This window comes from Bigelowiella natans (assembly GCF_000002455.1).
Source record: "Bigelowiella natans nucleomorph chromosome 3, complete sequence".
NCBI classification, from domain to species: domain Eukaryota; phylum Cercozoa; class Chlorarachniophyceae; genus Bigelowiella; species Bigelowiella natans.
Genome location: NC_010006.1, coordinates 38,386 through 56,598, shown reverse-complemented (window position 1 = coordinate 56,598; position 18,213 = coordinate 38,386). Strand labels below are relative to the sequence as shown.

The 18,213-nt window shown below is 22.8% G+C and overlaps 15 protein-coding genes across 15 annotated transcripts; 6 read left to right on the top strand and 9 right to left on the bottom strand.

Moving 5' to 3' along the window:
* Nucleotides 1–55: 55 nt before the first annotated feature.
* On the top strand, nucleotides 56–757 carry prsA6 (26S proteasome SU A6; the record flags this gene model as incomplete). Its single annotated transcript, XM_001712950.1, is given in 4 exon segments — nucleotides 56–193; nucleotides 213–410; nucleotides 430–596; nucleotides 616–757. 4 exon segments carry the CDS (start codon nucleotides 56–58, stop codon nucleotides 755–757), a joined length of 645 nt encoding a protein of 214 aa, XP_001713002.1.
* A 29-nt stretch (nucleotides 758–786) lies between these two features.
* BNATCHR373 (hypothetical protein) lies at nucleotides 787–3,465 on the bottom strand. Its single annotated transcript, XM_001712949.1, is given in 5 exon segments — nucleotides 787–1,848; nucleotides 1,868–2,009; nucleotides 2,028–2,489; nucleotides 2,509–3,209; nucleotides 3,229–3,465. 5 exon segments carry the CDS (start codon nucleotides 3,463–3,465, stop codon nucleotides 787–789), a joined length of 2,604 nt encoding a protein of 867 aa, XP_001713001.1.
* Nucleotides 3,466–4,010: 545 nt separating this feature from the next.
* Nucleotides 4,011–4,322, bottom strand: BNATCHR385 (hypothetical protein). The annotated part of the gene is made up of 1 exon (XM_001712981.1): nucleotides 4,011–4,322. The coding sequence occupies one exon, from the start codon at nucleotides 4,320–4,322 to the stop codon at nucleotides 4,011–4,013; it is 312 nt and encodes a 103-aa protein (XP_001713033.1).
* A 17-nt stretch (nucleotides 4,323–4,339) lies between these two features.
* On the top strand, nucleotides 4,340–7,531 carry BNATCHR372 (hypothetical protein). The annotated part of the gene is given in 6 exon segments (XM_001712948.1): nucleotides 4,340–5,137; nucleotides 5,157–5,375; nucleotides 5,395–5,757; nucleotides 5,778–6,172; nucleotides 6,192–6,461; nucleotides 6,481–7,531. The coding sequence occupies 6 exon segments, from the start codon at nucleotides 4,340–4,342 to the stop codon at nucleotides 7,529–7,531; spliced, it is 3,096 nt and encodes a 1,031-aa protein (XP_001713000.1).
* Nucleotides 7,532–7,579: 48 nt separating this feature from the next.
* Nucleotides 7,580–8,168, bottom strand: rps8 (ribosomal protein S8; the record flags this gene model as incomplete). Its single annotated transcript, XM_001712947.1, is given in 4 exon segments — nucleotides 7,580–7,858; nucleotides 7,879–7,938; nucleotides 7,958–8,093; nucleotides 8,113–8,168. The coding sequence occupies 4 exon segments, from the start codon at nucleotides 8,166–8,168 to the stop codon at nucleotides 7,580–7,582; spliced, it is 531 nt and encodes a 176-aa protein (XP_001712999.1).
* Nucleotides 8,169–8,252: 84 nt separating this feature from the next.
* BNATCHR371 (hypothetical protein) lies at nucleotides 8,253–10,154 on the bottom strand. The annotated part of the gene is given in 10 exon segments (XM_001712946.1): nucleotides 8,253–8,459; nucleotides 8,480–8,661; nucleotides 8,681–8,804; nucleotides 8,824–9,000; nucleotides 9,020–9,250; nucleotides 9,270–9,555; nucleotides 9,575–9,822; nucleotides 9,842–10,042; nucleotides 10,062–10,124; nucleotides 10,143–10,154. 10 exon segments carry the CDS (start codon nucleotides 10,152–10,154, stop codon nucleotides 8,253–8,255), a joined length of 1,731 nt encoding a protein of 576 aa, XP_001712998.1.
* A 414-nt stretch (nucleotides 10,155–10,568) lies between these two features.
* Nucleotides 10,569–11,058, top strand: prp38 (mRNA splicing factor PRP38; the record flags this gene model as incomplete). Its single annotated transcript, XM_001712945.1, is given in 2 exon segments — nucleotides 10,569–10,812; nucleotides 10,832–11,058. 2 exon segments carry the CDS (start codon nucleotides 10,569–10,571, stop codon nucleotides 11,056–11,058), a joined length of 471 nt encoding a protein of 156 aa, XP_001712997.1.
* A 296-nt stretch (nucleotides 11,059–11,354) lies between these two features.
* Nucleotides 11,355–12,467, bottom strand: BNATCHR370 (hypothetical protein). Its single annotated transcript, XM_001712944.1, is given in 4 exon segments — nucleotides 11,355–11,424; nucleotides 11,444–12,094; nucleotides 12,115–12,307; nucleotides 12,326–12,467. 4 exon segments carry the CDS (start codon nucleotides 12,465–12,467, stop codon nucleotides 11,355–11,357), a joined length of 1,056 nt encoding a protein of 351 aa, XP_001712996.1.
* A 51-nt stretch (nucleotides 12,468–12,518) lies between these two features.
* BNATCHR369 (hypothetical protein) lies at nucleotides 12,519–14,226 on the top strand. The annotated part of the gene is given in 7 exon segments (XM_001712943.1): nucleotides 12,519–12,653; nucleotides 12,672–12,758; nucleotides 12,779–12,940; nucleotides 12,960–13,513; nucleotides 13,534–13,811; nucleotides 13,831–14,138; nucleotides 14,158–14,226. 7 exon segments carry the CDS (start codon nucleotides 12,519–12,521, stop codon nucleotides 14,224–14,226), a joined length of 1,593 nt encoding a protein of 530 aa, XP_001712995.1.
* Nucleotides 14,227–14,322: 96 nt separating this feature from the next.
* On the bottom strand, nucleotides 14,323–14,655 carry BNATCHR368 (hypothetical protein). Its single annotated transcript, XM_001712942.1, has 1 exon — nucleotides 14,323–14,655. One exon carries the CDS (start codon nucleotides 14,653–14,655, stop codon nucleotides 14,323–14,325), a length of 333 nt encoding a protein of 110 aa, XP_001712994.1.
* A 30-nt stretch (nucleotides 14,656–14,685) lies between these two features.
* On the bottom strand, nucleotides 14,686–15,697 carry BNATCHR367 (hypothetical protein). The annotated part of the gene is given in 4 exon segments (XM_001712941.1): nucleotides 14,686–14,830; nucleotides 14,851–15,304; nucleotides 15,324–15,394; nucleotides 15,414–15,697. 4 exon segments carry the CDS (start codon nucleotides 15,695–15,697, stop codon nucleotides 14,686–14,688), a joined length of 954 nt encoding a protein of 317 aa, XP_001712993.1.
* A 4-nt stretch (nucleotides 15,698–15,701) lies between these two features.
* Nucleotides 15,702–16,410, bottom strand: tfIId (TATA binding protein of transcription factor IID; the record flags this gene model as incomplete). The annotated part of the gene is given in 6 exon segments (XM_001712940.1): nucleotides 15,702–15,902; nucleotides 15,922–16,014; nucleotides 16,034–16,081; nucleotides 16,100–16,150; nucleotides 16,170–16,241; nucleotides 16,261–16,410. The coding sequence occupies 6 exon segments, from the start codon at nucleotides 16,408–16,410 to the stop codon at nucleotides 15,702–15,704; spliced, it is 615 nt and encodes a 204-aa protein (XP_001712992.1).
* A 70-nt stretch (nucleotides 16,411–16,480) lies between these two features.
* On the top strand, nucleotides 16,481–17,116 carry rps0 (ribosomal RNA S0; the record flags this gene model as incomplete). The annotated part of the gene is made up of 1 exon (XM_001712939.1): nucleotides 16,481–17,116. One exon carries the CDS (start codon nucleotides 16,481–16,483, stop codon nucleotides 17,114–17,116), a length of 636 nt encoding a protein of 211 aa, XP_001712991.1.
* sap62 (mRNA splicing factor 3A subunit 2) lies at nucleotides 17,113–17,833 on the bottom strand (the record flags this gene model as incomplete). The annotated part of the gene is given in 7 exon segments (XM_001712938.1): nucleotides 17,113–17,155; nucleotides 17,175–17,365; nucleotides 17,385–17,458; nucleotides 17,478–17,574; nucleotides 17,593–17,655; nucleotides 17,675–17,764; nucleotides 17,783–17,833. 7 exon segments carry the CDS (start codon nucleotides 17,831–17,833, stop codon nucleotides 17,113–17,115), a joined length of 609 nt encoding a protein of 202 aa, XP_001712990.1.
* Nucleotides 17,834–17,892: 59 nt separating this feature from the next.
* rps10 (ribosomal protein S10) lies at nucleotides 17,893–18,186 on the top strand (the record flags this gene model as incomplete). Its single annotated transcript, XM_001712937.1, is given in 3 exon segments — nucleotides 17,893–17,944; nucleotides 17,965–18,109; nucleotides 18,129–18,186. The coding sequence occupies 3 exon segments, from the start codon at nucleotides 17,893–17,895 to the stop codon at nucleotides 18,184–18,186; spliced, it is 255 nt and encodes an 84-aa protein (XP_001712989.1).
* Between the last annotated feature and the right edge of the window lie 27 nt (nucleotides 18,187–18,213).

The window sequence follows — 18,213 nt, the reverse complement described above, 5'->3', positions numbered from 1 at the left end:
TTATACGTTTAATCAATTATAAACAACAACCTAAATTAGTAATAAAATAAATAGAATGGACAGCTTTTTTAAACTTCTTCTTCTGAAACAGTATCATAAAAATAAATTATATCAAAATTCTAAAACAAATAATTCGAAATTAGTTATAATAAATTCAAAATTTAAAAATTATGCAATGGTTAAATATATTACCGTATATTAAAAAATAATAGAATCTTTTCAGTGAATTTAAACTGTTTAAAAAATCTTCCATTAGTATCAAGACGCTCAAAAAATATAGAAAGTTAGTTTCAAATGATAAAATAATCATAATACCATATTTGAGTAATTTGAATATAGTTTTAATCACATTGTCATACGATAAGGGTCCTGTTCTTTTTGTAAATTTAAAAATTAATAAGTATGTTTCAGTATAATTACAAAATAAAGATTTCTCAATCCAACTTTAAATATTTGCAAAATATAATTTTTTCAGAATACGAGAATCATTTTATAAACGTTTTGCTATTTTTTTTCAATTTTTTCAAATCTAATAAAATTGTTTACTCAAATTATTCACTAATATTCTCGAGCTTTCTGAACCTAGGTATGCTTAAGTTTTATTTAATTAAATAGGGTATGTAAATCCCAGTATACGGAAAAGCTTGATGATAGTCTAGGAAAGAAAAAAATAAATTCGAAATTATTAAATTTAGATTTTCTAATGTTTATTAAATTTCTTAAATTTTGGTCATATTTACCAATTCTATTAAAATAGCTAAAAGTAAATTATTAAGATCTGTTGAATTAACTAAGTAAAATTACATTATTAAAAATATAGCTAAATAATAAATGATTTAACAGAGCAGAATTACACGCATCATAAGTTGAAAAAACTGCCTGTAAAAAGAGACCAATGGGATTTATTTTCGTAGTTAATTTAAAATTTTTGCTATATGACTTAAAAAATCTATTCTGCTTGAATTTAAGTTTATGAATTTGTGAGGATTTTTCATAACTATCATTTAAAACTGCTATTTTAGTATGTAGAGAAAGAATATAATACATTTTTGCTAACAAAGAAATGTTGGTTTTTGAAAACAAGCCTTTATCTATTATAACAAAAAAAATCGTCTTGCCTCTAAAAAATGATAAATTATTTTTGATTAATGGTTTTTTTAATATAGTTTTACTTTGTAATATATTTCTACAGACTTGCTTTGATTTTAATCCATTTACATTACGCCTTACGAGTAAATTAATATCACTAGCTTTATAACCTAATAATCTTAATATGATATACTGGGAAATTACTGATAAAAACAAGCATAGTTCTTCATAAAAACTACCACCCAGAAAATGATGTGTTGTTGATGCATGTTGGATTTCAATGATATTAGGGTAGTAATTAGTATATTTGAAAAAGCTATGCGCTTTTATTTTAATATTTGAGAAGTTACTACGTTTTTTGTTTATTAATAATTTATTAAAATTTTTTCTGAAATATGAAAAAAATTTGAAGTATCTTTGTTTAATTGATCCGTGTTTAAACAAATCTCTATTATTTGTATTAAAGTGTAAATCCCGTTTTAGTCTAAATTGACCAAAATTTAGTATTATTATATTATATAGATTGTTAGAATAGTATGGGATTTTTTTGCACATTAGATGTCCAATAAGTTCTATTAGAACGAATAAATCTGGTTCAAATATTAAAATAGTTCTGAAATTTACTAAATTTTGTAGAATTAATCGAGAGATTTTAAATAAAAATTTTCCTTTAAACGCTAGAACTTTTAAACTGTCATTAATTAATATTCTAATAGTGTCCCAAATATTTTTATTGATATTTTGTAAGACAGAACTAATCTATTTTAGCAAAAAAAACCTTAGAACTTTTTTTTTCGTATAATTTTTCTTCAATATTAGGATGATGATTTAATCTTGTCTCCAGAATAGTGTTGAAATTTATTAAATATTTTTTTGCTTTTAGTAAAGATAGACTTTTAGTGTCCACTAGTAGCCATTTTCTTTTTTATAAATTCTACCTGAAAGATTTAAAAAGAACTCCCAATACATTAAAGCAAAATAAGTAATCAAAATAAGATGGGAAAATTATCAAAATTTTTCGAGAATTATCATTTGTTAAAAATAAGTGAACCATTATCAAAAATTGATTAATGCAAGATTGAATAGAGAAGGAATCAACCCAAAGCACACCATTTTTTAGCATTTGAATGGTTATTTTCAACATGAACTCATCCCATATGACTAATTTCGAGTTATATAATTGTAGATTTTTGAATTTTTTGAGATAAGTACAGTTAAAAACTTTTGTTTTAAGAGCAAGTTTTGATTTATTCCATTTTAGAGAGTTTGTAGCAATAAAAATTTCTTCAATTTTTCTACAACATAAATTTGTAGTTTTCTTATTGTATAAAAAGTTTGTATTGATCCTCTTATTGGGATTTGTGATTATTTTAGTATCATATGAAATCAAGTGTATACCACTATTTTCTAGTATGAAACTTTTTAAGAGTCAATCTTAAGGGTTGTGATATTTTAAAAGAATCAGAACTATTTTTTTTGATCAGATTTTTATAGTCTTTTTTATTTGATCTTATGAAAAGTTTTATTAGATAACGAATTGCATGATATTTGAATGGATAGTTGATTAGAAAGTTTGATTGAAACAAGGATTTTATATTAAATTTCGTATTCGTTAAAATTTCTATTTTAATAATATTATCTATTAATAAACTATTACTTTTGAAGCTTAAATTATTAATTTTATTGACTTTAAAGTTCGTTATTTTAGGAATTATATTAAATAAATCTCGTTTATTATAAAAAAGATCCTTTATTTTTGAAAGAAATATACTTCCTGAGAGTATCAGTTTTCTTTTTTTAAGATTTAATATTAATTTTTTTTTATTGAAAAATGAATTCTCAAGTTTAGAAAGTAGAAAACATTTTCTTGAGTTCTTTTTTAAGCTTATTTTCGTCACAGGAATTAAATTAGCATAAGAGTTAGAAAAAATATAACTTTTGTTCGTTTTCTGGGAAAGTCTATATATTAAGATATTTTTTGATAAAGAAGTTTTAATATTATGACAAAGGCTAACACAGGTGACATTTAAGGCTGCGTATAAAATAGAGTTGTTCGAACAATATGTACTTGGTTCGACATATTTATCAAAGAAAAATGAAAAGTTTTTAAAATAACTATTCTATTAAGATATATTTTACTTTTAAAAGCATTTGGAGAAATACAATAAATATTCTTTTTAAATTAGATAAAATGAACAATTTTATATGCCTCTTAAATACTTCATTATTACAAGATAAGTAAAACATTTTTCCAAATGAAAAACTTTTAATTTGATTGAGCAGTTTAGTTTTATCTGGAGAATGTATCAACCATTCGTTGATTGAATAAGATTGTATTTTAAAATTATAAGTATTAGAAATAAGTTTATTTTTCATAATAATAGTGTTCGAAATTTGAAAGATATCGACAATAAATTGATAAAGTCTCGAATAGTTACACATTTTTTTAAAGTTTTCCAAAAAGTATTGAACTATAAGAATACCTTCATAGCATTTACCTGTATTTATACTCCATAGTGCTTTGCTAATTCTCTTGATAAAGATTTTCATCATTACTTCAAAAATATATAATCTAGTATAAATGAGAAATTTTATATTTTTTTTAAAATATTGTTTTTGGAAAATAAAAAACACTTTTTTTAATTTTACTAAATGATACAAACCAGAAACTAGTAGAGAACTATAAAAATTAATTATTTCAGTATCCAGTAGATAAAATGAAAAATACTTTTTCAGATTAATTTTCAGTTTTCCTAATGCGTGATTTTTATTTATTATAGAATTTATAAATCTTAGCTTTAGAGATTTTAAATAGGAAAGAGTGTTCTAAGATGAATTTCTTAACTTTTTGACCAATTATCGAGGTAAAGTAGTATGTTTCAGGGAAAATCCGTGAATTAAAGTTAGATAAAACTAGTTTTTCACAAAAAAATTGATGTTTCTATAGAATGGTATCGTAGTATTTTTATTTGAAAGACTAGGAGTTGTAATAAGTTTAGATCATTATTTAAATAACTGATTGGTATAATTTTTAAAACGAATTCAGAAAGAATATTACAATTTAAGTTTTGCTCGTATTTACTGCTCGCTAATAATTTTTGAATTCTTGGATATTTTATTTTGATTAATTTTGTATATACGTAATGTCTATATTTAGAAACAAAAATCAGATCTTTTATTAATGCTCTTCTTAATACGTGCTTCATTATTTGCATATTTTCGAAACCTATCATTAGTATTTTTAGTTTTAATGAAATTAAAATATTCAAACTTATTAAACATTATAAAAAGAAATAACAAAGAAAAAAATATAAATATGATATCTTATAAACAATTTAAAAATAACTCCTTCCATTTAAGTAGCTTAAGTATATTAAAAAATAAAAATTATATCGATACTACAAGTAAAAACCATACTTTTACCAATAAAAGTATAAAAAATGCGTTAACATTAAAGAAATTAAAATCTTTGCCAGTTTTAAGTTCAAGAGATAAGATAACTATTGATATTTATTCAATAAAATGTAATTTTAAATTCGATAACTCAATTAAAAATCAGTATGTTGCGAGTGAATCAATAAAGAGTTCATTACTGAAGTCTAATATTTTTGATATTTTAAATATTATCAATTGTTCTAATATTAGATATGAAATTTACTACTTTCTTGGTTGTTTTTTTGATTTATACAAACACTATTTCTCTATAGAATCCACTCTCAATAAGATTCCTCTAAGCTATTCATTATATAAACGTTATTTAATGATGCAAAATTTTTTATCAAATACTATTACTGAGAATCCCTTACAACAGGACAGGAATAGTAAAAAAGAAAGCCATATATATGCAAAATTTTTTAAAAAATCCGATACAATTATTTCTATGAATGTTAAGTATGAAACTGATATAGTTTCAAGATCTGGGCTTTTCAATAGCCTTTTTCATTTAAAAGATGATTATACTTTACGTTTTAATTTCGCAAAAAGTAATAAAAATATACATTTAAAAAAATTAAATGAATCCCATATTGATAGTATTTCTTTTATTAAAGTCTAGACTTATTTTATAGAAATTCGGGTCAAGGCTACCTATTTTAGGAATCTTAAGACCAAAAGCATTTACTAGTTTTAATTACTTGGATACTGCCTTAATTTTGTATCTGTTTGAATCTAATTATTATTCACCAAAATTAACATTATTATCTAAGCCTCATGAATACACCGATACTCAATTTTATGATACAAGAGATAGAACAAAAGAAGACTATGTATTGCGTCAATATACTAAAGTAGAATTATAAAAAGTAGAAAATTTCTTTTGATAACCATCTAACAGATTCATTAGTAAAAGAAATAGATCGCAGTCAAGGAGAAATTGATCCCTTTAGTCTAGATTTTAGTTATGGTATTACAAAGCTCGGACAAATTGACCAATATTATATTCAAAATTCACATACTGCAAATAATCATTTTAAAAACACTTTTTGCTTCAATAATTTGATTCAAAGATTTAATGTAAGAATTAGAAATATATCAAAACACAGGTTGTCTAAAAACAAATTAAATGATTTTACATATATGAAATCAAATGAAAATATTTTTAACGATAGACTTTCGAATCCTGAATTTCATTCTATTAGTTTTCATCTAAAAACAAATTGGTTTTTGAAAGTATTAAGTTAATATAAAAGAGAATTCCTATAAAGAAAACATATTTAAATTTTCACAAGAAATATGATATTTTAGAAAAAAAAATAGTGAAAAAAAAGTCATTAAAAAATTCTATTAAATCGGACAAAAAAATTCATTCTAGTTCTTTTTTAACTAGACTTTTATTTAATCTAATAAACAAAGAAATTTCTTCATTTTCATATAATAAAAAAGAAAATAGTGGTTTTATGAAAACCAATCAGCGATTCGTTTCTTTTTATCATGTCAAACTTTACAATCCGATATTCTTATACTATAAAAACCTATTGCTTCATACCTTTGACAAAAAATGGAGATGCATTTTATACAATTATGTAATTTGTATCTTTTATTCTTTTGTACTAATTTCAGATTATAAAAAAACAAAGCTTTTTAAGTATAATTGTTGATTTTAGTGAATTGAAAAAACAATGCGTACATGCAAAAAATAGTAATACTGCTTATTATCTTGAATATTCCCCAAAACTATACGAATTATACTATCTTTCTACGTTACTAAATAATAAACCTTACATAAATACGAGTATTCAATTTGTTAGTTTAATTAACACTTCAACCCCATATTCTTTTTTAAATCAATATACAGAAAATAAACAGAAAAAACTAAAATATTTAAATTTAAAATTATCAGACCATACTTCAATAGTTTATAAGGCTTTAAACAAGTATTTATAGAAAAAATAGAACAAACATGTCTCATATTATGGAGAAAAATTTAAATTATAATTACTGTCTTTTTAAAATTAACAAATTTTCCCCGGATCATAAAATTTCAAGTGATATAAGTAATCTAGAGAATGTTAAGAATAGAGTATTCAAAGAATTTTATCAAAATAGCGATAATCAAAAATATTATAATTTTTCCGATATGAAAGTTCATGAAAATATTTATGATGAAATACCTGACAAGATTGAAGATAATTATAGAGATAATTTAACATTCTACTCAAACAATGATTTGAGCTATCTTTATTTTAACAAAATTAACCTACTAAAATATACTACAAAAAAGGATACTGGTATTTTTTATGAAAAGTTTTTAATGACGAAAAACTATCAAATAAAATATTTTTTAAAAAATCCAATGTCTATTAATATTTTATTTAAAGAAAAACAAACTTTAAACTATAGTTCTATCTCAAAGCCAAACCATCATCTTTCACAAATCGAAGAGAAATTTTCTAGAAATATTATCAAAATAGGCCAGAATTTTTTATTAACTAGCAATCAAAGATTAAAAAATACGCTTGGGTTTAAACTAAATTCGATTAAAGACTTAAACTTAATCGAAATCTTAATACAAAACCTCATCTATAATATACATAAAAATAGTGAAATAAAATTAAATATGATTCACGACAATAGTATGTTTAATTTTCCAATAAGATCATTCGTTGAAACTTCTATGATTAAAAAGTACGAATTTTACGAATTTATTAATAGTGAAAAAGCTAAATATAAATTCAACGAAAAGGATAACACTTGGGTAGGTTTTTCCTGCATTACTAAAAATGACCTTTCAATAAAGATAGATTTAGACGATGACTTTTATGCTAATAATTGTAATAGAAAAAGAGTTATAGAAAACTACATAAAAATTTGTTTAAGATTCTTAAGTTATATTTTAGATGATGTTCATAAATATGAAATATTAGGCCGATATAATAAGTTTACCCAAAAAATTTATCTTTTAAAAATTGCAAGAAGATCTCATTTAATTTTCGAAAAAGAATAAAAATTTTTCATTAATTAAAATTTTTAATTATTCAAAATTAAATAATTTTTAGTATGGAATTAATTTTTTCATCTTTCTGCTTATTCTAAAAAATAATTTTAAATCATAGTCTTCCATGATTGTGCCATTGATTTTACCTGTTTGACCTGGACGAGATGTAATTCTAGCAATCAATAAGCCTTTGTTTAATAACTTTAGTAGGATCATTTTGTCAATTTGAAATTTTAGTAAATCGATAAAAGATCTCTGATTCGTTAAGATAGTTTTAATGAAAGGCATTGAATCAATTTTTATTATCGTCCCTTTTGATAAATTACGTTTTTGAACCTATAAACTTATAAATTTACTAATTTTAAGTTTGCTTGATTATACAATACCGACAAAATTTTAGAATTTTTACTAAGTTGCTAATTATATTATTATTACCATTGTTTTCCATTGAAAGGATCCTTTGCCAAGACTAATAGCTTTAAACTTAAAGTTTCCTCCTCGTACTCTTGTCATTTTGATAAAGTTAGCTCTTCTTAAAACAGTATTAGTTGGATTATTTCCTTTGCTATGACTAATTAAATTATATTAACTTTTTTTTTTTTGATATTTTCTTTTTTTTTCCGCCAGTTAGTTTTTTTTTTTTCATGTTACTTCTTGAGATTCCTATAATAAATAACTTAACCCATTTATACTAGTTACTGAATTTGATTATTTATTATAAATACTGTATTTAATTATTTGCGTTATTAATAGATTTTAAATAATTTCCTATTAAAACTCCTTTTTTCTTAACAAGGAAGAGCCATAGTGAGTAATAAAAACTCGATATTGAAATGCCAAGACTCTTAAAAGAATAAAATAGTTTATTAATCGATACTATTTTATATTTCGAAATAGTTGAAGCTATTAAAGTGTGGATTATTCTATCGTAAACTTTCTTTTGAGATATTTTAATACCTGTTTCTTATTTGATATGTCAGGTAACACCGAGTATTGTAACTTAAATTTAAAATCATTAAAACAGTAAATATATAAAGATCTATTTACTAAATCTTTATTCAAGTATTTTTTCATATGTATTTTTGAGATATTTAATGCTAACGATAGTATGACATTTATGGATAGGTAGAAATTTGTTCCTTTTACAAATTGATTTACCTAATGAAAAATTTTTTGATCTCATTTTTTTTAATTGTATTATTATAAAATTTATAATTTTTAGCGATACCGGGGCAGGTATAAAAAATCTATTAGCATGTAGGTAATTTTTCAAGAACATTATCTATTATGATAACAAAAACATGATTGATTTCAAGCGTTCTTTGATTTTTCAGAATCTTTTCAATGATTGAAAAATATATATTAATATTATTTAAATAATGAATATTTTTTTCTAATGAATTCATATTTATATTAAAAAATATATTATAACTATTTGTGATTTCGTTTGCTTGAAAAAAATCTTTCTCATATAAATTCTTCTTACAATTTTAATACTTTTCTTATTATTTCAGGTTTCAAGTTTTCTAAAACAATAATAGACGTTAAAAAAGAACTAATTATTTGGCCAATGCACGATACAAATAAATCATGCTCAAGAATATTACTGATAGAAAAAATCTTATTCATTTGAAGATAGTTTTCTTCAGTTATAAACAAGACTCCAGTTTTTTTTAACTTTAATAAAATTTGAGTCGTTTCAAAAAGGGGTTTAGATTTATTGACTTTCTTTGACTATAATTATTACGCTCTGAAAAAATTCTAGTGAATCATCATTAATATCGAAAAAGAATTTTATAGAATCCCATAAATGTTTTCTAATACTTGAATCTGCTCTAATTAAAACTTTTAAATAATTTGAATCTAATAATTTAATATGGTTATTAATCTTATATTTTTTATCAATAAGTAATGCAAGGACTAATTTTTTTACGTAATCAAAACTTTTTAGATCAACAGCTATAAAACTGGACAACTTTTCCAATAAAGTGGGTTTCTTACTAATTTTTTTGAATTTTTTCCAATAATATTTTCTATAATTATTATACTTACTTTAATTTAATTGTACTTTTGTTTACCATTTCATCATTATTAATCTTGCTCAAAACTTTAAAGTATAATTTATATTTATTATTACTGTTTTCCGCATTTCCTTTAATATCGGATATAATTTTTTTTCTTATATCCAACAGTCCTAGAATAGTTACTAAAGAACCGTCATAGTCTTTAATAAAATTATGGCTTTCTACAAAACCATCAAGCAATAAATAAGATTGATTATTATTAGAGAGCTGAGAAACCTAATATAATTAATTTTACAAATATTTTAAACATTATCTCTTGGCTAAATTTGCTAAGTTTGTTTATTACTTTTATATTAGTAGAAAGACAATTTTTACCTACTTGATGAAATGTTCTGACGTATGTATTAATAGTAATTGGGTCATAAAAAAATTCACAATTTATCTTTGTTATTTTCTTACATTCAGAGCAAATAACATTCATTGTAGTTAGTTTTATCTGATGCTTGTCTTATTACTTTATTTTCTGTGAATCTTGTAATAATTCCTTTAATAAAACATAGAGTTTTTAAGAAGTTAAGCTATTATTTTTTTTAGACTTTAACGATCATTAATCTAGAATATAATTCACAATTTGAATTCTGAAGAATAAGTTTTAAATAAATTGAATAGTTTTTATTTTCCTTTGATTGAGAGAATATATTTAAAATTTGGGAAAGATACTTTTTAATCTATTTACAAATTTTTACAAGTATGATAAAACTTTTTGGATATTTATGAAACAAATTAAATAAAGTGGGACTAAATTTATCTATATCTTCTAAATTTAAGTTAAATTCAAATATTTTTGACAAATTGTTATATCTTTACAATATTTTTGTACTTGTTAATTATTGATGCTTTAGCAAGAATTACTAGTATCTTTTTAAGTTTTTGCTTTAATGAATAACTCTATTAACTAAAGTTGTACTATTCTCATAAAATTTAGTAAAATAACTATTACTTTAACAATAAATATATTTGATATGGATTCTGTTGATAAAAGAATAAAAAAATCATACTTTTGGAAAATATATTTAGAATCAATTGACTTTGAAAAATGGCTTTTAATGGCATTGAATTTATCTAGTATTGGTTGTTTCCTTAAAAATGGTAAATATCCTACTAAATTTATTTGTTTAGTAATTAAGCTTCATGAATTTAAACCTTCTTTCTCCATGATCAAAGAATTTATAAAAAACGATTCTAATCTAATAATCAGACTTCTTGGTAAATTCTCTTAGAATAGGTGCATTTTATATTAGACTTTATTATAGACCATTATTAATTTATAAATTATTAGAACCACTTTATTACGATTATAGAAGGGTGCCAGTACAGATCGATCATAGTAAAACAAAAATGATTTGTGTAGATATTATAATCGATTCGTTATTAAACAAAACTTACGTTATGGGGATTAAATTAAATTCATTAGTAAAAAGGTTAAACAAATCAATAAAGAAATATATTTGAAAAGCATAAATTACTATCCACAAACTATCTTAAATAGTAGTACTTCTGATTGTCCTTAATCTATAATAAACCAATTATAAAGTCATAAATGGCCTAGTTTCGATTATACTCTTACCTTATAATTCTCACGTCTTTATCTCATTTAAGAAGAAAAAATATGCGAATAATTGTACTCAAGCCGAAAATATTTGACTAAATATGTACTCTATGAAATATACATTTTAGTTTTAATAATTTTTATCATTTTGATAATGAAAAATGAACACCTATATTTAGTTTCACTATGATAAGATCTCTTAATATCCATTCCTAAAGATAAATAACTTTTTTTGTTTGTTAATTACATAATTTTTTATTCTAAAGTGTCTAAATTTTATAGTTTTACTGTTTATGTATAGTTATGAGTTTCATGAAGTAAAAAGTTTTAAAAATCCTAGCTATCTTTAATAAATGGAATGTGCCAAAAAGTTTGCTACAAGTAAGAGAGTTGACCGAATAGTTTTGTAATCCAAAATAGGTATCAATATTTAAATTTATTCGTAATAAATGAACTGAATTACTATTTCTATTATAGTATGGAATTAAAAAAAGAATATACAAGTGAAACAAAGTTTTATACTTATAGGAGAAAATCTTGTGGATCCTTTTCATTTTAAGATCTGGTATCCAAAGAATTAAGTATTTCAAATCACATTTTTTTTGATATAAAAACAAATTAATCGAATTGTTGTTTAGTATAGATTTTAATAGAACCTCTTTATAATAAATAAGTTTCGATTTTTTCTTCAAATAAGTTACTATTAATATATTTTTGTAATAGTTTTTTAAATAAACAAAGTGGGTTGTAAAAGTAGAAAAAAGTACATTTTTATATTCTAATAAAAATAAAAATAAGAAAATACGATTAATGAAATCTCTTTTACTATTTAGTTTGGTTAAATTGCTTAACTGATATACTTTAAAAATATGAAAAATTTCTAAAAGTTTCCTATATTTCATCACTGACGCAACTAATAATGTATCATACAGGAAATTACTATGGAAATAGATAATTACTTCTTTTTCAATAAAATATATTGTAAACAAAACATATATTCAATTGAAGTGATATATTTATTCAATAATGATATGAATAAGAAGAAAAATATGTTAAATAAAAAAGTATTAGTTTGCTTTTTATTAAAAAAGAACAAAAAACTTTTGTTGAAATTCAAAAATTTTTTACTTGTTCTTAGGATTTTTATCAAACCTTTTTAATCAATAAAACCATATTGAAATGTTTCTATAATAGAGATTTCTTTATAACCTTTCATCCAATCTATATTATATTTTAAATTTATTGCTTTCTTGAGTGTACTTAACAAAGAATGCCATTTATGCGAGTTGTTTTTAGTCTTAATTTTATTCATAAACTATTGTTTTAATCAAATAATAAAAATTGAAAAACTCAATTTATTTCTATGTTGACTGGTGTCCTATTTGTATCATTATTAAAAAACTGTATTGTTTCAGTGAATAAAAATAAAAAGAATAAACTTTTAAAAGATGTATATCAACTATTCATGAAAACTTTAGGACCACGAGGAATTGAAAAGGTTGCTTTTTCTGAATAGATTTTTATACATAAGGATGATATTTACATAATCACTGACTTTATCAAGTTAATTCAATTTTTTTTTCATGACAATATTACTTATTATGTAATTAAATTTAATTTTAGATACTTATAAGAAAATTAAAAAATATTCGCTATAACTATTACAAAAATGCTGAAGTCATTCTTGTTCAATCAATAGAAATTTATAAATTTTTTAATGTTTTAATTAGAAACAAACGACAAATAGAATTTATTAGAGCTTCTACTAAATTAATTATTAAAAAAGTATAAAATAAAATAATAGTCTATAAAACGCATCATGAATATTGTAAGCATTAGATTTTTAAATAGTAACAAAAACTATTTTATTAATGCAGTACTATCCATATGTAGAGCGAACTTTAATATTATTTTATTAAAAACTCAAGATATTGTTCGTTTTTTTGAAAGTTTTTTCATCAATTGGACTTCTTCATCAAAAAAAGATCAACCATTATATACTATGTTTACTCAGAAAAAATCTTCTTATAGTACACAACTTCTCTATATTAGAGGTCTTATTCTAGATAGATTCCGGTTATCAGAAAACGCTTTATTTTTAATAAATTGTCGAGCAGTATTAACCAATTTTGATTTTATTGATAAGAAAGATATTAATATTCGTCCCACCACCACCAAAAATTTCGATGAAACTTCCTCAACAAAATATTTAAATAGTTTAATGAATTTTTTAAAACATATCAAAAGTATCAATGCATGTGTAATTATAACGCAGAAAAAAATAAATGACATATTAACTCGTCTCTTAAGATCTTATAATATCATAGTTATATCAAAAATAAATCATCGGATTTATAAGTATGACACCTATTTTTCAGAAATTTAATCGATATTTCAAATAATAGAAATTGCAGAAAAAATTTTTTCAAGCTAAACCAGAATAAGTTATTATTAAATTCTTTTTACATAGAAAATCTTAAACATAAAAAGATTATAGGAACTAATCATTTATTCATTAAAATTAAAACTATGTCTAATTTTATATGTTTCCTGGTTATTCACTATAATCAAAATGCAATTAATAAATTTATTAATGAGATCTCCAATATGTTAAAAGGTTTTTTGGATATTAACAATAACCAGCTTTATTTACCAAGTATTAATTGTTTTTATAGGACTAAACAGGCTCTTTCTCATTTTATCTTTAATTTTATTTAAAAGGATTCTTTCTAGAAAGAATACTAATTCATACGAAATCGATAATGATTATTCTCAATTATTTCTGAAGCTAGCTCGAATATTTACAGAAACAACTGGGAGAATTTTTCTAAACGAGTTCTTGGATATTGTATCTACTGAAAGAATTTTCAGAAATACTACTCATTTTAAAAGATTCATTAATAAAAGCTTAAATATCTTTCAAGACAGAAGGTACGGTAATGTGGATTTATTAGATGCTAAGAGCTTTTCCAGATCGATTAAGGTATATTTATAAATAATAGATTTCATTCTCAACTGCTTTTGAAATGATACAATTAGCCGACAATTTTCTAGAATTAACTAATGAGTAAATTGAAGCTTTTAAGAAAGCTCATTTTAATAAAAACATCTATTAAGAGTTTCCCCCTAAATAAAATACGATTATTGTGTTTATTGTGAATTTTAATCTATTCATTTCCTATTCTTTTGATCAACTCATTTAATTCATGAACAATCAGTACTTTATTATAAATTACTGCCAAAGAAAATAAATTCATCATTATATTAAATGATTTACTGGAATAGTTTCTAAGTAAGTTAATAAATTGAATAAGGCTTAAAATTATTATCAAAAAGAAAGCATAATACTCTTTATCAAAAAAAATATTTCTAGCTAACCTTTTTTGTTCGTACTTATTTTTTTTTTTTAAGATTGATATTTTGTGCTTTCTAACACATTTAGAACGTAGCCTAAATAGCTGTAATAAATCAAATAATTTCTTATAAATGTATTTTATCATCAAGTAAAAGTAGTTCTTAAAATTAAAAGGCTAAATTACCAGTGACAGAAAACCATAAACCAAAACAAATAAATATTTAACATTAAAATAAAAGTAAAATCTCCAGAATATTTTATTTAATACATTGATCATATACAATTTGTGCTCCACACATAAATTATATTTTTCCAGAGATCTAATTTCAGATTAAAATACTTGATTATAAAATTGTCAGTAACTAATGTACTATGGTTACTTTTTATAAAAAACTTATATCTTTTAAGTAACAACCTTTTTAGAGTTACATAATCCGTAAAGCCTGAATGTTTAGCGCACACTTTTTTTAATAACAAAATATTTAAAAATATAAAAAAATTTTTATTCAATAGGAAAATTGTTTTATTTTTTATATACCTATTTAAGTCTAAAATAATATTAGATTTTGACATACTAAATAAATTTGTGTACCTTTCTGAAAGATTTAGAATTATGGTTCTATTAAAATTGGAGGTAGACTTAAATAATTGATGATTTATCCGTAAATTTTTGAAAGGGTCGAAAATAACATAAAAGTACTTCATTTGAAAAAAATTATAAAAATATTCGGAATTTGAATTATTGGTTTTTCTTATAAGAAAAACTAATTCATTTTTTGTTAAAGATTTAATATCTATATAGATAAAATCTACTTTTTAAAAGAAGATTTTGTTTGGTTGTGGACAATAAATCAAAATCATATATGAAAAGGCATCTCAATAATCTAAAGAAGTTAAATATACTTGGACATTAAAATATGACTTCTTAAATCAGAAAACTGCTGTAACAATGAATTAAAAGAAATAAATTCTATAAGACCTAGAGTATAAATTGAATATGAAAAAAGAAATTTGAGATGCAAAATATAAAGTAACATAGAGATAGTAAACGAAAATGCCAAATAATTAAACTTTGAAAAAAAGAAAGTAGTTGAAGAACATCGCTGGATGGACAACGAAATTCGTGATATGAGTTTATAGAGGATATGATGTTGACAATTAAGTTTAAAATAATTTTTAACAATCATGTATTTAGTATGAAATTAACTTATCACTATCATTATTTCGTATTCTCATTTGTAAAATCATATTCGTTAGATTGTTTCTAACTCTTTCTAAAATACTCATTGATTTTGCTCCTGTTATCGTTATCTTTCCAGACGCATAAATTGTCACCAACAGTTTGGTATCAAAGGGATAATAAAGTAAGCCACGATGTACTTCTGGCTCGTGCTATTACATAATTTGTTACTTTCGTAATCCTCGGAAAAGCAATATGTATTTGCATTAAATTAATAGGTACTTTGTAATCCATTGTTGCGAATATATTAGTAATTCTGTAGTTCTATTGATGAATGTTTTACTTGCATTTTTAAATCAGTAAATCCTGCATTTCTTATTATTTTGACGAACTATTAATTTCTTTTAACCTTTAGAATAGCTTCCTTACCATCTTTTTCGCTTTTAGCTCCCGTACAAATCTATTAATTTTGTCCTTACCATACTACCAGATTTAAAAACTATTGCAGTTGCTTTAGGATCTCTAGATCTCATAATTAAGCCATGAAAACGCTCATTATAATTATTCAACTTTACTATTAAATTCAGTATTTTTCGATCGAAGTGCTATTTTTTTTAAATCAAGAATACTGTCAAGTCGAACTGATAATACAACGTTATGAATTTTATAAGCTATATCACCTAATCGATAAAGGTTCTCTTCTTTACTTTTGAAGAGCATTTAATTTTGAAAGTTGCTTTACAATTGTAATTATTACAAAACTTTTAGTTATACTTAATTTTTAAAATTCATGAATCCACACAAAGTTATAAGCTTACTCATTTATTCACAAAATTATATCGGAGCAGCTTATGTTGATTTTAGAATGAAAAATCATATCATAAAACAAAAAAATAATTTAAATAACAAAATTAATTTATTTACAACTTATAAAAATCTAATATATCTTCCGAGCTTGTTATTTTCTATCTCATCCATGAGAAAACTTGCTATTATAGACACTAAGTGTATTTCAAGAAAAGCTATAAAACAAATTTGCATAGCTCTAAACTGTAGAGGCATTTTTAAAAACTATATACCAGGTAACTTTTCCAATAGACAAATAAAAAGTTTTATGTTACCAGAAGCTGCAATAGTCGCTGAACCTAAAAACGATCCAAGAATAATAAGAGAATTAAGCAATATCAATATTCCGATAATAGGTATCTGTAATACAGACACTAATATTTCTTTTATTGATTGGGTTTTACCATCAAACACTAATTCTAAATTTTCCAATGCTATGATTTTTTATCTGATTGGTCGATTATTGAAAAGATACTACATACTCAAAAAATCAAACCTAAGAGGATTATTCTTCCATTGTTTGATTGATAAAGAATCTAAAAAGGATATGAAAAAAATAATAAATAATTATTCACATTAAAAAGCGAGAGAAATATAAAACTTTTTTAAGTTAAAATCCCTGTTGTTTTAACTTTTACCAATAGCTGTAAGTAAATTGATTTTCATAATCAATAAGTAAATTTGGAATTTTAAAACAAATTGTAACGTAATTTGGGGAAGCAACCAGTAAATATTGGTAATTATTATCGGGTTTTTCAATGCTTTGCTCATAAGTTGTTAATATACGATAATCAGGAACGTCCTCCGGTAGATTATACTCATAAATGACCTTTATTAAATATTACTACTTCGATAAATATAATTTTTTTATGCGTAATTTTGCAATATGCTTTGGTTACTTTGTAAGCTGGTTTACTTAAGTCTGTACTGCATTTTTATACTTCTTTGATTATCGAAAAATGAATGATCTGTTTGAATAATATTTTTATTATCTACAGCTAAATTTCTTTTCTTAATATTTTTGTTATGCCTTTTCCCCTATTTACCAATTTTTACCTGGGTATGTGCTAAATAACTACTTTCAGACCGATGCATTGTCAGACAGAGCTTACATTTAAACTATAAATTAAGAAAGAACTTTATTATCTAATCTAATATAAAATGGATCATCCTTTAAGTCAAAAAGTTCTATTGCTCTTTTTTTAAGTATTTCTCTACTTTTATTTTGCTATAAATATTAAAATACATTAGTAAAATCATTTTTTAGTTCTTTTTGTTTATTTGAATCAGTTACCATTCAATACCTTTTTTTATCGATACTCTATTTAATAATGATTGTTTCACATCCTATATATTATGCTTGTGTCAAAATTTAAACTTATAAAAATTTATGAAAAGATTCTCAACGGTATTAATAAACTTTTAAAGATGGTATTATTATCATTCCAAAAAACTTTAATAGAACATATCAATTTTGTAATAGTTTTTACGCATTTCATTTAAAAAAAGTTCTAATCTCATTACATTCTAGAAAATTCATGAATGAAATTCTTTTGGGAAGTAATTACTACTGGTACTTATTTAAAAGAAAGGACATTAACTAAAAAAGGAGAGAGGTTTTTGAGAAATTATTTTAATTTAATAATTTGAGTTAATAGATTAAAATTTGTAGTTACA